Source organism: Nerophis lumbriciformis, linkage group LG23 (genome assembly GCF_033978685.3).
Source record: "Nerophis lumbriciformis linkage group LG23, RoL_Nlum_v2.1, whole genome shotgun sequence".
NCBI classification, from domain to species: Eukaryota; Metazoa; Chordata; class Actinopteri; order Syngnathiformes; family Syngnathidae; genus Nerophis; species Nerophis lumbriciformis.
This window is the reverse complement of record NC_084570.2, coordinates 31,160,890-31,179,205: the sequence shown is the minus strand read 5'-3', so window position 1 is coordinate 31,179,205 and position 18,316 is coordinate 31,160,890. Positions and strand designations below refer to the sequence as shown.

The 18,316-nt window shown below is 37.9% G+C and overlaps 1 protein-coding gene across 1 annotated transcript; it reads right to left on the bottom strand.

The window, feature by feature from the left end:
- Nucleotides 1–792: 792 nt before the first annotated feature.
- Nucleotides 793–11,839, bottom strand: LOC133622251 (uncharacterized). The gene is made up of 6 exons (XM_061984759.2): nt 11,552–11,839; nt 11,267–11,341; nt 5,795–5,833; nt 4,376–4,537; nt 4,218–4,301; nt 793–1,201 (listed from the first exon to the last, which is right to left on the bottom strand). The coding sequence occupies exons 1-6, from the start codon at nt 11,660–11,662 to the stop codon at nt 842–844; spliced, it is 831 nt and encodes a 276-aa protein (XP_061840743.1). The 5' UTR covers nt 11,663–11,839; the 3' UTR covers nt 793–841.
- Between the last annotated feature and the right edge of the window lie 6,477 nt (nt 11,840–18,316).

The following is an 18,316-nucleotide window of genomic DNA, read 5'->3' as shown; positions in this document are numbered from 1 at the left end:
GGTTGCACAATGGAAATTATTACTTTTAATAACATTCACAGTCTGTTTTAAAACCTTTTATTTTGAAATGTGTATTTATGAGTCACTCTCTTACAACAAAACATTTACTTAGCATCCAAACGCATCATTTGTGTGAAAACCAAGCAGAGCAGAAAGTGAAGTCGAAAGTATTAAAAGATGACTTGATTGTGACAAATAGATACAACAAAAGTACACATGCCCATTCCACTTCATGGGAAATTATTGATATTTTCAAAGTAGAATGATTTATTTTAAATAGGTGCAAACATTGTAACATGACATACAAAAAGTGGAAGGTTTACAGCAAAGCAGACGTGAAAAAAGGACAAATGACCTTGACCTCTGCTGCCAAAGTGCAAACATGCAGACGCTGCTGCTGCTGCAGGGAATGTTTGAAAAGTACTTTTATGACAACTTGTGAAAAGTGCAAATTCCTCCACAGAAAAGGATAGAAAAGACCAATCAAGCTCCAGGTAGTGAATAAAAAGTGCTTCCCTTACAAACTGGACGCTGACTTCAAGCATCTCAGGTGAGACTCCCAAAAACTACTTCAAGACACACATTGCAGTCTCTTTTTTTCCCTTGTGCAGGCCAAGAAACAAGACATGAAGATAAATATCAGCAAGTTTCACTTAATTGGTGGCAAACATGTTCATCATGGAGCAGAACTATGACATGTTCTTCCACTAGATGGCAGAAGAGAAACACACACACCTGCAGCCTAAGACATGTTCTTCCACTAGATGGCAGAAGGGAGACGCACGCACGCACGCACGCACGCTCACACTCAAAACAATTCAGACAATCAGTGTGTGACAAATTAAGACAGAAAACAGCTGTCACCATGTTGGCCTTCCTGGCGCAGTTCCTGGCGCAGTTCCAGGGTGACACCCGGGAAGAGGTGATCCCCCTCAGGACTCTCGGCAGACGCGTCCTCGTACGTACTTGCCGTGTCGGAGTCGCTCTTGTCCGGGGAAGGATCTCGCCCGCCTTGGTAAGGCCGCCTATGCACACCGTCCACACACTGCGGGTGGTCCAGTGCCAGGGAGGGGGCGCTGTTGGACGCCCACATCAGCTTGGTCGTCACGCCGCCATGGTCCACAGAGTTCTGGTTCCTGAGGGGTTCTGAGGAGTCTGCGGACACCTCCCTGGGACACGCCACCTGGTGGACGCTTCCTTCCTAGTGGACAAACACACCTTTCATGTCAACAACCTCAGACAATACAAGTCTTAAAGGAAGATGTTTGATTAGAAGTTGTTTTTGTTTATTGTCATCTTAGCATTCTCACTCATTTCCGATTGGAAGATGAAATATTACCACCACCACGAGACATTCGGCTTTGTAATCTTTTTATTTTATGGAACGTCGTGAGTAGGTTTGTACTTCCTTGTACTTCCTGTGTGTGTAAAGCTGGCGCTCTTGCTCTTTGCCCACTGAGACAAAGACTGTGAAAGACTGAAAAGAGGGCTCACTGCACTGAGTTAATTCTACTGTTAAATAAACGTGTAAACAGAGTGAGACCTCTCTCTCCATGTTTGAAGCGAGGGACGAACAAACACGAGGCTCAACAATTGTGATTGTTGAACATGTCTGTCACTCAAATGGCGGTGACGGTGGACAAAAAAACAAACTTGCAGGTACGTTATCGCACTAATTAAAACCTTGATGTCGACTAATTGTGCAACCCTACTTGAGACACTGTACCCGGTTTTAACTTATCACTCTCTCCTTCATTTGTGGGACATTGTAAGAAATTACGGAATTGTACATTTTTCGTAGCATGTTAAACCGTTGCACTTTTATCTCAGGTTTTTATTCATTTTCATTTATTGAACCAGGTAAAAACTCATTGAAAATAACAGCAATCTGGCCAAGACGGCAGCAAAAACAGGTTTCATAAATAGAACGACAAAAACAGGAGCAGTCATGCACTTAAAAGCACAAATTTGTAACAACATAAACATAAAAACATGCAATAGGTGGTAAACTAAATGTTTCAATAAAAACAACTTAACAAGTACAATTCCCTACAGAAACAGTTTCTCGATCCTTTAAAAGGCCTGATAGTCCCCCAAAGTGATGAGTTCAAGTAACCTCAGATCCTTCTGTAAGTTATTCCATGACCATGGAGCAGCAAATCTGAATACATGTTTTTTCCAACATAAACATAAAAACATGTGATAGGTAAAAAACGAAATGTTTCAATAATAATAATTCACCATACCTAGTGTGTGTGTGACAATCATTGGGACTTTAACTTAACTTAACTTAACAAGTACATTTCCATATAGAAACAGTTTCTCGATCCTTTAAAATGGCCTGAAATTCCCCCAAAGTGATAAGTTCAAGTAACCTCAGATCCTTCTGTAAATTATTCCATGACCATGGAGCAGCAAATCTGAATAAATGTTTTTTCCAACATAAACATAAAAACATGCGATAGGTAAAAAAACAAATGTTTCAATAACAACTTAACAAGTACAATTCCCTACAGAAACAGTTTCTCAATCCTTTAAAATGGCCTGATATTCCCCCAAAGTGATGAGTTCAGGTAACCTCAGATCCTTCTGTAAGTTATTCCATGACCATGGTGCAGCAAATCTGAATAAATGTTTTTTCCAACATAAACATAAAAACATGCAATAGTTTTTAACCTAAATGTTTCAATAATAACAACAAGTACAATTCCCAATAGAAACAGTTTCTTGATCCTTTAAAATGGCCTGATATTCCCCCAAAGTGATGAGTTCAGGTAACCTCAGATCCTTCTGTAAATTATTCCATGACCATGGTGCAGCAAATCTGAATAAATGTTTTTTCCAACATAAACATACAAACATGCAATAGTTTTTTACATAAATGTTTCAATAATAACAACTTAACAAGTACAATTCCCTACAGAAACTGTTTCTCGATCCTTCAAAATGGCCTGATATTCCCCCAAAGTGATGAGTTCAGGTAACCTCAGATCCTTCTGTAAGTTATTCCATGACCATGGAGCAGTACATCTGAATAAATGTTTTTTCCAACATAAACATAAAAACATCCATCCATCCATTTTTCTACCGTTTGTCCCTTTCGGGGTCGCGGGAGCCTACCACAGCTACATTCGGGCGGAAAACTAAATGTTTCAATAATAACAACAAGTACAATTCCCTATAGAAACAGTTTCTCGATCCTTTAAAATGGCCTGAAATTCCCTCAAAGTGATGAGTTCAGGTAACCTCAGATCCTTCTGTAAGTTATTCCATGACCATGGAGCAGCAAATCTGAAGGATTTTTTTTTCTAAGACTTGTGTTGGCTCTAGGAACCAACACTCCAAGGATGTCATGTGACCACAAACTGTAACGACTGGAGTCTCTACACATAAAAGAAGAGAAATAAGGTGGAATTCTAAATAAAAAACATCCATGGAGAAAATCTACCAACTGACGAGGATGGACAGTTTGTGGTTGCAGTTGATATTTTTGGAATGTTCAACGTCAGTCGTCGTTTGAGAAAAAAAAACCAGCTTAGATTTCTCTGCATTTAGCACTAGTTTCAGCGGAGTCGGCTGGCACTGAACAACATCAAAAGCTGACTGCAGGAGCTCAATGGTTCGCGCTACAGCGGTGGGTGAACAATATGCTCGCGTCATCCGCATAAAAATGGAAGGCAACATCCGACACATCATCACAGACATGGAAAACAACAAGGGACCTAATACTGAACCCTGAGTTACACCCTTGGCACTCAGCATCAAGGGTTGGAATTGGGGGTTAAATCACCAAAAATGATTCCCGGGCGCGGCCACCACTGCTGCCCACTGCTTCCCTCACCTCCCGGGGGGTGATCAAGGGTGATGGGTCAAATGCAGAGAATAATTTCGCCACACCGAGTGTGTGTGTGACATTCATTGGTACTTTAACTTTTTAACATAGGGAGGAGGACCCAGCAAACTGGTTCTATCGCGAGCACTTCCCAGAATATTTCAATACTATGCAGTCTGATGAGATGTATCAAACACCTCTGAGAGGTCGATAAATCAAACTACACAACATTTTTGTAATGCCGTGCCCCAAAAATGTGGTTGACAACTTAAATGGCAGCAGTTATGGCGCTACGTCTCTTCCTGAAACTTCTGGATGTTACTTGCTGTGAAAATGAAAGCTGTAATACAGTCAGCGTTTATGGAAGTGTCAAACATGACATTACCTCTTTTAATGCTTCCACTTCCTGCATCAGAGAGCCAACCAACATCTGCAGCTTCCTCTTGGCGTCCCGCTCGCGCCCCAACTCCTGCCGAGCAGACAGACATCTTGTCACAACCCTACGTGGTGACCACACCGCTAAATGGTTGGCGTCAGACGCACCGAGTTGGCCTCTGTTGCCTCCCTCTGGGCCTCGGCCAGCAGCTCCTCCACGCCCTCCAGCGTGTCCTGCAGGACGTCCACCTGGAACATCAGAGCCTGGCGCTCCACCTCCAGACCACGCAACTCCTGCAACGCCTCGTCGTAGCTGGCCTGCAGCTCCATCTACACCCAAACAAGGTGACCCGATCAGTGTTATGTGCCTGTAGTGTGTCATGTAACGGTATACCACATGTCATGTGACCCAATCAGTGTGTCATATGACTGTACTCCACATGTCATGCGACCCAATCAGTGTGTGTCATGTGACTGTAGTGTGTCATGAAACTGTACACCACATGTCATGTGACCCAATCAGTGTGTGTCATGTGACTGTAGTGTGTCATGTAACTGTACACCACATGTCATGTGACCCAATCAGTGTGTCATGTGACTGTACAACACATGTCATGTGACCCAATCGGTGTGTGTCATGTGACTGTACAATGCACGTCATGTGACTCAATCGGTGTGTGTCGTGTGACTGTACAACGCATGTCATGTAACCCAATCGGTGTGTCATGTGACTGTACACGGCAACACGGTGACCCACTCTGTGTGTCATGTGACTGTATTGTGTCATGTGACTCCATAATAACAATATGAAAAGTTGTTGTTTCTTGTGGTATTGCAAGTATTGACGGCCTTTGTTATGTACTTAGTTGATGCACCTTTGGCAGCAATCACAGCCTCAAGTCTTTTTGAACATATCTTTGGGCACTTTCTCTCCTTCCTCTTTGCAGCACCTCTCAAGCTCCATCAGGTTGAATGGAAAGGTTTTCATCCAGGATGTCTCTGTACATTGCTGCATTCATCTTTCCTTCTATCCTGACAAGTCTCCCAGTTCCTGCCGCTGAAAAGCACCCCCACAGCATGATGCTGCCACCACCACGCTTCACTGTAGAGATTGTATTGGCCTGGTGATGAGCGGTGCATGGTTTCCTCCAAACATTCACGCCAAAGACTTAAATTTTTGTCTCATCAGACCAGAGAATTTAGTTTCTCGTGGTCTGAGAGTCTTTCAGGTGCATTTTGGCAAACTTTTGACTAAGAAATGGCTTCCGTCTGGTCACTCTACCATACAGCCTGATTGGTGGATTGTCCTTCTGGAAGGTTCTCTTTAGCTCCGACAGAGAGACCATCGGCTTTTTGGTCACCTTGGTCATTTTTTATTTTTAGTAAATGTGCAAATTTGCCTTAAAACAACTATTTTCACATTGCCATTATGGGGTATTGTCTGTAGAATTTTGAGGACAAAAACAAATTTATTCCATTTTAGAATAAGGGTGTACCAAACTGTACTTTCCAGTTTCATTGTACATACAGTATGTATAGTGTGTGTGTGTGTGTATAGAATTATTTCACTATGAAAAAAATAGTCACCATTTCAGGAAGTCCCATGAAGAGGTCCTGGTCAGGCAGCTGAAAGGAAGAGCATAACAAAACAATCATTACAGTATAATATCTATAGCTTGACATTGTGCATTGGTTCTTGGGTCCAGACTTCATATGTGTGGTAAAACCTCGGTTGTCATACAACTTAGAACTCTTGGCAAACTGGAGCTGTCACGACAACATCCCTCCTTTTTGTTTTGAGATTGTAAACAAAATAAATAAAAAGTGAAACACAAGGAAGATAATTGGAAATAGGCTGTTTTTTCTTGAATAATCATTTAGAGTGCATGAAAAAGTGAAAAGGAAAACAGTTGTCTATGATTGTCAAAGTGGTTTTCATTGAGGGCCACATGGAAGTTATGGCTGCCATCAGAGGGCCGCTTGTAACAGTGAATAATGTATGAATTTGCCTCTGGATTTCAGTATTATTTATAAAAATTGTTTTAAGTAGACTGTTGATTTTACAGTAAAAAAGTATTTCCATTTACAGTAATACACCGTTAAAACAACAACCGTACATTTTACAGTCAAAAACAGGCAGCTCAGTCAACAGAATTTTAACGTAAAAAACAGTAGTAGTTTTTTCAATTTACAGTAATATGCTTTAAAGAACAACGTAAAATGTATTGTCATTTTTTATTAATTTGATGGGTAGTTTGCTGTAAAGTTAAGTATTTTTTATTTATTTTTGTTTAGACGAAAACATGTTTGGAAAGTATGATAATATACTGTAATATTTGTTGCAATATTGGATACTATTAAAGTTAAAAAGGCATGCAATTTAAATCAGTACATATATTTTTTCTGTTAAAAATGAAAAAAAATCAATGACATTTAGTGAGAAAATGTGAAGTACTTTATTGACATATAATTTCCAGGCATTTCCGGGCCAGATACGGCCCCCGGGCATTGAGTTTGACACCTGTGGTCTACAAGGTAGTTTGTATGTTTTGGCCATCTGATTTTCTTTTCATCAATGGAAATTGAAAAACAAAAAAACTATTGGCTCATTAAAATGTCATTCGAAAATGCAATCATTTCAATTAAAAAACAAAGCATTCTTCTTTTTTGGCGTTAGAGCGATCCCTCTCCTAACTTCCCACTCACTTAAAGGGGAACACACAGTTTATGGCCATCACCAAGCCAGAGATGAAATGCTAGAGGCATTGAGTGCCACTCTATTACAAACCCCGTTTCCATATGAGTTGGGAAATTGTGTTAGATGTAAATATAAACGGAATACAATAATTTGCAAATCATTTTCAACCCATATTCAGTTGAATATGCTACAAAGACAACATATTTGATGTTCAAACTGATAAACATTTTTTTTTTGCAAATAATCATTAACTTTAGAATTTGATGCCAGCAACACGTGACAAAGAAGTTGGGAAAGGTGGCAATAAATACTGATAAAGTTGAGGAATGCTCATCAAACACTTATTTGGAACATCCCACAGGTGAACAGGCCAATTGGGAACAGGTGGGTGCCATGATTGGGTATAAAAGTAGATTCCATGAAATGCTCAGTCATTCACAAACAAGGATGGGGCGAGGGTCACCACTTTGTCAACAAATGCGTGAGCAAATTGTTGAACAGTTTAAGAAAAACCTTTCTCAACCAGCTATTGCAAGGAATTTAGGGATTTCACCATCTACGGTCCATAATATCATCAAAGGGTTCATAGAATCTGGAGAAATCACTGCACGTAAGCAGCTATCCCGTGACCTTCGATCCCTCAGGCTGTACTGCACCAACAAGCGACATCAGTGTGTAAAGGATATCACCACATGGGCTCAGGAACACTTCAGAAACCCACTGTCAGTAACTACAGTTGGTCGCTACATCTGTAAGTGCAAGTTAAAACTCTCCTATGCAAGGCGAAAACCGTTTATCAACAACACCCAGAAACGCCGTCGGCTTCGCTGGGCCTGAGCTCATCTAAGATGGACTGATACAAAGTGGAAAAGTGTTCTGTGGTCTGACGAGTCCACATTTTAAATTGGTTTTGGAAACTGTGAACGTCGTGTCCTCCGGACCAAAGAGGAAAAGAACCATCCGGATTGTTATAGGCGCAAAGTTGAAAAGCCAGCATCTGTGATGGTATGGGGGTGTATTAGTGCCCAAGACATGGGTAACTTACACATGACGTGAAGGCGCCATTAATGCTGAAAGGTACATACAGGTTTTGGAGCAACATATGTTGCCATGCAAGCAACGTTACCATGGATGCCCCTGCTTATTTCAGCAAGACAATGCCAAGCCACGTGTTACATCAACGTGGCTTCATAGTAAAAGAGTGCGGGTACTAGACTGGCCTGCCTGGAGTCCAGACATGTCTCCCATTGAAAATGTGTGGCGCATTATGAAGCCTAAAATACCACAACGGAGACCCCCAGACTTTTGAACAACTTAAGCTGTACATCAAGCAAGAATGGGAAAGAATTCCACCTGAGAAGCTTAAAAAATGTGTCTCCTCAGTTCCCAAACGTTTACTGAGTGTTGTTAAAAGGAAAGGCCATGTAACACAGTGGTGAACATGCCCTTTCCCAACTACTTTGGCATGTGTTGCAGCCATGAAATTCTAAGTTAATTATTATTTGCAAAAAGAAAATAAAGTTTATGAGTTTGAACATCAATTATCCGGTCTTTGTAGTGCATTCAATTGAATATGGGTTGAAAAGGATTTGCAAATCATTGTATTCCGTTTATATTTACATGTAACACAATTTCCCAACTCATATGGAAACAGGGTTTGTAAATTACATTGAAATTAACTTGCCAAATTCTAAGTTTGTTGGCATTATTTGCCATGAAAGTGTAAATGTGGCGGTTTTTAAAGGACTGATTATCTACATACAGGTGAGAATAATCAATTACATGTGTCATATGCATGTATGCCCTGGCACACCATTATCATCATTTCATGACCCAAGCAAAAAACATTTTACACTTTTATACTGAAATAAATACACTTACAACTTATTAAATAAAAATATATTTAAAAAATACAGGCAGCGGTAAAGTTTAGATCCATGAAGGAAAAAATAAAGTGAATTAATGTTTATAACTGAATAAATTTACATTTGGTTTAACAAAAGCTCACTTTTATTTTATAAGAAAAAAAAATAAATAAATAAATAAAAAATATTGACTGTTACCCGCCTAAAAAAAAAATATTGACTGTTACCCAAAGTATATTAAGTGGGATTTTTCAGAAAAACAAATATATACAGTAACACAAAAACAACCTGTCTCTGTGATCACTATAGGTGTATAAATAATAATATAGTGTTAAATAAAATCAGTCCCTTGGGCACAAAACTGAAAATAATACAGCTCTCCAAAAAGTGCACTTCTGCTGCTATTGGAACATACTAACTACACACACTATGACACTAAGAACACCACAGTCATCAATCAACAATTCTTCCCCCCTTACATGAGAGCGAAGCCTGGCAATAATTGTATATTGCCTGTTCTGCCCTCACTATACGTGTTGAGGTTATACAGCTTGGCAGACAGCTAACAAACAATCCAAAGCAGATTAATCCATTTAGGCTCTTTATTATTGTTGATCTTGCTTTGTCTTTTCCTATCTTTACTTTTGTCTTGTATTGGACTGTTATTTTTTTTAACTGAAATATACACAATGACAAATGTATAAGCTATGCGATTCAATTAACATCCTGAAATGTAATACACAATATGTAAATATTAGCTTCACACAAATATACAGTACTATCATCAAACAAATACTTCTGAGTGTTGAAACTATTTCGATGGTGGAAATATACGACTGGCAGCCATTTTAAGTCCTCAAAACATCCATTGAAACAGTGCACAAAAATAAATTTTCAATAAACATCTTAGTATCAAACTTAACCACTTTCCACCTTAATATTGAGTTACATAAACAAGTTAAACAGTTTACTTACAGACTTATCTTTTCCAAGGCTTGTAAGAGCTAACACAACTTGTCTACTTCTCAATTGTCACAACCCAAACTAATGACGCGTACTATTTTCATATCGCCACAAGGTGTCAGTAAGAGTCTACAATCAAATGGGCATAACATTGCAGGTCCCACAGGTGGGAAGGGATTCATTCCCAGGGATTCGAATAAAGAACCAACTCTTTTTCTTTACTATAGTGGCCTCGATAACGGGAACCGGTTCTCAAAAAGGGATTCGAGTCCATGGAATCGGTTCTTTTCTTATCGAACAACCAGGAGAACCGATTTCGAACATCATCCCTACGTTTATGACAAGACAACCTTTTTCCAAAACACAATATGGAATGTGAGATATAACAGGATAATGCATACATTTATCATTTATTTTCAAAACGGTTACACAAAAATGGGACCCAAAAAATTACTGTGGGACCCCATTTTTATGACTTGATGGGACCCTATTTGGAAAATTCCTAGTGCCAACACTGTGGTTGTCTGTACCTTCTGTTCATTCTATTTCCAATTCTTAAATGCAAATCAAATTTCGGGCCATTTTTTTTATTTTCATTTCTTAAAAACAAAAAGTTGGACAACTATTTAATGAGACTTTTTTTAAAGGACAATAGGAATCCTGCTGAACAAATATGTCACCGTTATGCTAAAAACATGTCTAACGCGAAGGAAAATCTAAAATACTGCTTCCGGTTCAATTTGTCATCACACAGATAACCACGCATTTTTGCATTTTGGATGAACATATATTCGATTTTTGTGTTTATCTGGAAAAATAAAAATCTATAAAAGGAAAACCGCACAAAATCCGATATTATGGTAATATTTTTATGAAAATCAACCCTTTTTTGTTTGAAAAAGGAAAACCGCACAAAATCCGATATTATGGCAATATTTTTATGAAAATCAACCCTTTTTTGTTTGTTTTAAAATCTGCCATATATAATAAAAATCGAAAAACGGCCCTAATAAATAATAACACAGAAATGACAATGAACATTATTACACTACAAATGGATCAATACAAATACTAATAGAAATAGCACTATTAATAATGAATAATAACAATAATTACCTCTATTATCAACAATAAAACTGTTCAAATGCAACAATAGATATATGTAATGATAACTTGAAATACATCGTGGCCCTTATTACCGTGATAATATCTTCCCGTGGCCTTAATACCGTGATAATATCGTACCGTGAGATTTTGATACCGTCTCATCACGAATACTAAATCATAACAAACAAATACTGCCTTAAAAAAAGTAATATTTCAAAGTATATATACAACCTACTTCAAAAACGTTGAATTAACACATATTAATTAAAGTGTGACAGTATGGAAGATGTTATAATGCTAATGAAAGGCGCTCATTGGACTGAGCAGGTGAGCCTATTAGCATGTACATTAGCAGTGTGTGAATAGGGTTAAACTACTTTGTTTAACGCCCATTCAATGTCGCGGGGTTGCCTTTGCCGGTCTTACCTGGCTGTCAGGCCTCTTCTTCAAAGTTCCTGCTCGGCTCTCGCTCCGTGTGACGCGCCTGGACGAGCTCTCGGCCTGGGGAGCACACGGTTGGCATCGCGTTAGCATGATGTCAACATAGCCAGCCAGCTAGCTAGCTAGCTAAAATGAGGAAGTGGCTTTCAGAACAGCGCAACAAAACGCCGTTGGCAGTGGAAATTATGTCCAAAATTGAAAATATCAAAATACATTTTTGTTTCCGCTGCTTTACATTCTCGACCAAACCAAAAAACTGTAGTTTCTCACCTCCTTTATGAAGCTACGGAGTGATTCATCCTCGCCGATTCCACGCGAGAGCGTCCGCTTCTTCGGAGACCCACTGTTGTCCACACTATTGTCCACAGTGACCGACAACATGTTTCACCTTCTACACCTGCCGGCTTTGTGTTGGAGCCCCCGAGATCAGATGGCGGCGAGTGTCTCTCCCACGGACCCCCACGCACACGCAGCAGGAACAGACACGGCGTCCTTAACAATGGCGACGCCCGCGCAAGTACGAGGAGCCACGAGGGACAAACCATTCGCTCTTGACCTGACGACGTTTAAGGTTTACTTGATAAACTACGATATAGTGTGTCAGGTAAACTTGATTAACTACAATATATTGTGTCAGGTAAACTTGATTAACTACGATATAGTGTGTCAGGTAAACTTGATTAACTACAATATATTGTGTTAGGTAAACTTGATTAACTTTGATATATTGTGTCAGGTAAAATTGATCAACTACGATATATCGTGTCAGGTAAACTTGATTAACTACGATATAGTGTGTCAGGTAAACTCGATTAACTACGATATAGTGTGTCAGGTAAACTCGATTAACTACGATATAGTGTGTCACGTAAACTTGATTAACTACGATATTATGTGTCAGGTAAACATGATTAACTACAATATAGTGTGTCAGGTAAAATTGATTAACTGCAATATAGTGTTCAAGTTAAACTTGTTTAACTACGATATATAGTGTTCAAGGTAAACTTGATTAACTATGATATAATGTGTCAGGTAGACTTGATTAACTACGATACAGTGTGTCAGGTATACTCAATTAACTACGATATAGTGTGTCAGGTAAACATGATTAACTATGATATAGTGTGTCAGGTAAACTTGATTACCTACGACATATTCCATCCATCCATCCATTTCCTACCGCTTATTCCCTTTGGGGTCGCGGGGGGCGCTGGAGCCTATCTCAGCTACAATCGGGCGGAAGGCGGGGTACACCCTGGACAAGTCGCCACCTCATCGCAGGGCCAACACAGATAGACAGACAACATTCACACTCACATCCACACACTAGGGCCAATTTAGTGTTGCCAATCAACTTATCCCCAAGTGCATGTCTTTGGAGGTGGGAGGAAGCCGGAGTACCCGGAGGGAACCCACGCAGTCACGGGGAGGACATGCAAACTCCATATATTGTGTCGGGTAAACTTGATTAACTACGATATAATGGTTCAGATAAACTTGATTAACTACATTATAATGGGTCAGGTAAACATGATTAACTACAATATAGTGTGTCAGGTAAACATGATTACTTACGATATATTGTGTCAGGTAAACATGATTAACTTCGATATAATGTGTCGGGTGAACTTGATTAACTACGATATAATGGTTCAGGTAAACATGATTAACTACGATATAATGTGTCAGGTAAACTTGATTACTTACGATATATTGTGTCAGGTAAACATGATTAACTTAGATATGTTATGTCAGGTAAACTTGATTAACTTCGATATATTGTGTCAGCTAAACTTGATTAACTACGATATAGTGTGTCAGGTAAACTTGATTAACCATAATATATTGTGTCAGGTAAACTTGATTAACTACGATATAGTGTGTCAGGTAAACTTGATTAACTATGATATATTGTGTCAGGTAAACTTGATTAACTACGATATAGTGTGTCAGGTAAACTTGATTAACTTCGATATATTGTGTCAGGTAAACTTGATTAACTTTAATATATTGTGTCAGGTAAACTTGATCAACTACGATATATTGTGTCAGGTAAACTTGATTAACTACGATATAGTGTGTCAGGTAAACTTGATTATCTACGATATAGTGTGTCAGGTTAACTCCATTAACTACGATATATTGTGTCAGGTAAACAGGATTTACTACGATATAGTGTCTCAGGTGAACTTGATTAACTACAATATAGTGTGTCAGGTAAACAGGATTAACTACGATATAATGTCTCAGGTGAACATAATTAACTGCGATATAGTGTGTCAGGTAAACTCCATTCACTACGATGTCAGGTAAACTTGATTAACTACGACATATTGTGTCAGGTAAACTTGATTTTTGCGATATAATGTGTCGGGTAAACGTGATTTACTATGATATAGTGTGTCAGGTAAACTTGATTAACTACGATATAGTGTGTCAGGTAAACTTGATTATCCAGGATATAGTGTGTCAGGTTAACTCCATTAACTACGATATATTGTGTCAGGTAAACTCCATTAACTACGATATATTGGTGTCAGGTAAACTCCATTTACTATGATATATTGTGTCAGGTAAACAGGATTTACTACGATATAGTGTCTCAGGTGAACTTGATTATCTGCGATATAGTGTGTCAGGTAGGGCTGGGTATTGTTTAAAAAATGTCGATACCAGTACCAATACCATTACCCTTAAAACGATACCAATACCAACTGAGTACTTCATTCGATAATAATCATGTGAAAAGAATGCAATGGGCTGCGTAATTTTCACCACTCCTCCCCATTCAAGATTTTTACACGAATACATTTTGAAAGTGCTCAAATATTTATTAAATAACTGTACAAACATGTACAACAAAGTATTGTTTCGGCTGTGTAATTAGCGAGCAAGCTAAGCTAACGTTAGCTCACATGCCTACGACATGCCCAAAACAATTTACTTGACAATACATGTTTTATGTATGTATGTATGGCCCAATTTTTTTTAACCCAATGCGGCCCCCGGGACAAAAAGTTTGGCGACCCCTGCTATAGAGCACAAAATGTCCGATGCATCTGTGAAGTGTTCATGGTTTACAACAAGAAGCTCACTGGTTTTGCAATGAGCATTTTGTCGGAAACACATTATTGTGCCTGATGCTCTCAGTGACTTCATGATCATCGTCACGCCTCTTTAAATACATGGCAACAATGCAAGCTATAACATATGCAGTCAAAACCAAACGGTTATTAGATGAAATATATATTCTACAGAAAGAATCTTAACGTTTGTGCATGAATGCCAAATAATATTGCAGAAGGAGGAAAATATGAAATATATGGTACTCATGTGTATTTCTTTTGTGGCCAGCAGATGTCCCTGATGAGTCATCGATGCGACATTGACTGTGAGTGCACTTTTAAGTACACTATTTTCTACAGCCACATAGCAACTTTGTCAAAAATCAGCCCCTAAACTGAATGCAACAATGGTGACTCTGAGATCACTAAATAGATTAGAAAGACATTTCTAATCTATTTCCAGAGTTGGGCAAATATTTTGACTCGGGGGCCACATTGAGAGAAAAAAAATGTGTCTGGGGGGGCCAATGTGTATGTGTGTATGAATTATAAGTTCAGATTCAGCTGTAAAAATCTGCTCTACAGTATGTATGTTTGGGTCCCTTTTTTTCAGGAACACTAATACCAAAAGTCACAATGTCCGATAGAATTCTAAAAACGTTATGACAGACCACCTAAAAAAAATGGAATGGAATTTTGAATTTTTTTACTGAAAGGGACACCCAAAATGTACATGACAATAAAGAAAGTGAGATTTACAATATTAGCTATGAACTAGGGCTGCAACTAACAACTAATTTGATAATCGATTAATCTGTCGATTATTACTTTGATTAATCGATTAATAATCGGATAAAAGTGACAAACTAAATTTCTATCCTTTCCAGTATTTTATTGGAAAAAAAACAGCATACTGGCACCATACTTATTTTGATTATTGTTTCTCAGCTGTTTGTAAATGTTGCAGTTTATAAATAAAGGTTTATAAAAAAATAAAATAAAATTAAAAAGTAGCCTCTGCGCATGCGCATAGCATAGATCCAACGAATCGATGACTAAATTAATCGGCAACTATTTTTATAATCGATTTTAATCGATTAGTTGTTGCAGCCCTACTATGAACAATAAAACACTGAATATTAACAACATATGAACATCGATTCATCGACATCTTTTACAATCAAGCAAAACACAGCAAAAATGTAACAAATAGCAAAATATGAATGCAAAGTGTAATAAACACCTACAATATGATATATTATCACTTTTATGCAGAAATTAGTTGTAAAAATCTGCTTCCGCATCTGTTCTTGACACACCCGTTTCGGGCTGGCTGCTCTGAAAACAAATCCTGCCCACTCTGCTTTGTTCCTGGTCTGAGCTGCTGTGACGTAGATTACCCTAATAACTCCTATAACACCCAAAAGTGCAGATTTTGGCCATTGAAATACTTTGTATAGTTCAAGACTTACGGTCATTTAAAAATCGCACTGCACGTCATAATGGCGGCGACAGTTTTGATGTTAAAGGTCTAAAAAAAGTACGTAAAACGTCCGGCGGACCGGATTGAAAATGGGCTGCATGTGGCCTGCGGGCCGTACTTTGCCTAGGTCTGTCCTAAACCATCCCCTCTGAATCTAAATGAGTTGTATACATCATTTAACAAATACATGTGGACACATGTTGTATTGCATGAATATCAAACTGTGTATTAGTGGTAAATCAGTGCATCATATGTGTTTGTTTACTTCTGAGGACCATTTGCAGTTTTTATTGGCCTGTAGCATGCAAAAAGAACCATGAACAAAAACATTTGGGGGGAAAAGCTGAAATGTGAATATTAACTAGATGAAGCAATTCCTGAAGGAATTGCGTGTGAATGCTCCAATGCTGAAGTTGAACTGAAATGTTGATAGAATGTAGTATGAATGTAAGAATAGTTTAAATGTTGGAATGGTTTGAATGTTGAAGAATTTAAATTTCCAGAAAAACCGGAATTGGGTTTGTTACTTGGTAAAGTGTTAGTTTGAATGTCCAGGATGAGTGGAATGTGTTGATGTTGGAATGATTTGAATAGGTTGAACAATAAGAAAGGAGTCATCGCACTATAAAAGTTTGGAAAAAAGAATGTCTGGAATTTTGTTGAACGTGGAAAAATGGTTGTTTGAATTTCCAGGATGAATTGAATGTGTTGAAGGTGGAATGGTTTGAATCGTTTGAAAAATGTGGGAATTGTGGAAGTTTGAAAAATGGACAATTAATTTTGAATGGGGAAAATGTCCCTAAAAACGGGGAATTCTAAGAAATCCGTGAATTTTTTCATCATTGTTGAAAGGAAGCACACAATTCCTGAACAGGCTGAATACCGGTATTTTGAAATGTGGGAGTTGTGGAACTTGGAAAAATGTCCCATTCTTTTCAATGGAAATTTCATGGAAATTTGGGAAAAGAGGGATTTTTTCTTAAAAATGTTCTGAATGTGTTGGTTGGTCTTGGAATTTTTCTAATTGGTCGAGAAATGTTGGAGTAGTAACATTTTTAATTGCAAATGGTATTACGGAATTCCTGGAATTTCGGGAAAACTTGGAATTTTTCCAGTTCAAAAAACAACTTTGTTTTTTGTCCTGAAAAAGAGGAATGATTTGACAGTGGAACGGATGAGAGGGTTGGAAAATGTGGAAAGAGTAGTTGACAGAAAAAAGGGTGAAAAAATGGTTTGAAAAAAACGGGAATTCTGGGAATTCCTGTGATTTATTTCGAACTTGGAAAAATAATAGTTTGAATTTCCAGGATGGTGGAATATGTTGAAGGTGAAATGGTTTAAATTGGTTGAAAAATGTGGAAATTGTGAAAGTTTGAAAAATGGCCAATTCATTTTGAATGGGAAAAATGTTCCGGGAAATCTGGGAATTTTTGGAATTTGACAAGGGAAAACCCGCGATTCCGGAGTAGGCTGAACAGTTGGAAGTTGGAACGGTTTGATTTGGATGAAAAATGTGGAAGGTAGAGCACGCCAAATTTTTGGAGAAGAAGAAGAATAAATAGATGAATTTTGGTGTAGAAAAGTATATGTGTGAATGTTTGGAACAGTCACACAATAACAAATAACAATTTGTCTTTAGGCGTGTCAATTGTTGTTTTAGCCTTTTTTTTAAAGATTAGAATTGTATTAAAATATCGAAGTGGCATGTTTTGATTGTGAGTATGTGGACCTTGGTGGAATAAGTTTGGGCACCCTAGTATATATAGTGCTAACATACACACTAAAAATACTGGGTTATTTTGATAACCCAATTTATGAGTTGCTAGTGTTGGGTTACATTTTGGAATTATTTTTCTGAATAACAATCTATTTTTCGGTTATAAGGGTATTAGTTTAACTGAATTTCTGGGTTTTCAAAATTATGAACCATTTTTGGGTTGTTTTTCAATGAGTATCGCATTTTGTGGTAAAAGGCTTTTTTTAATTAAAAAGTTACTTTTTTCTTGAAGGGAATTTTATTATGAACTCATCTCATTAATATCCTTTACTTTTATCCTCTTTGTATATAATTTAGTTTTGCATGTCTCATGACACATTATCTGTATGTAATATTGGCTGCATTTTGTGTGCCATGTTGTTCCAGACTACAGCAAACGTTACCTAGCTTGCCAAATATTGTAATAAATCCATTAGAAGAAGACAGCCTGCAGTTTCCTTTAACTTGGACACACACATCTATACCTTTGGCCATTATATATTATATAATATATATTATAGACACTTACATCATTGTCTTCATTATAACACTTATATAAAACTTTTAAAGTAGTTGTGATAGTAGGCTAAAATATAATAGACACTTACGTCATGTGTTGTCTTCATTATAACACTTATATAAGACTTTTAAAGTCATGTTGATAGTATGCTAATACAGCTAATATAGACACTTACATCATGTGTTGTCTTCATTATAATACTTATATA

Excerpts from the sequence above, each read along its gene's own strand:
- LOC133622251 (XM_061984759.2), bottom strand. The coding sequence starts at position 11,662 with ATGTTGTCGGTCACTGTGGACAATAGTGTGGACAACAGTGGGTCTCCG. Across the intron at positions 5,834-11,266 it reads AGAAGAGGCCTGACAGCCAG|CTGCCTGACCAGGACCTCTT; the intron begins GTAAGACCGGCA and ends TCTTCCTTTCAG. Across the intron at positions 4,302-4,375 it reads AGGCAACAGAGGCCAACTCG|GAGTTGGGGCGCGAGCGGGA; the intron begins GTGCGTCTGACG and ends TCTGCTCGGCAG.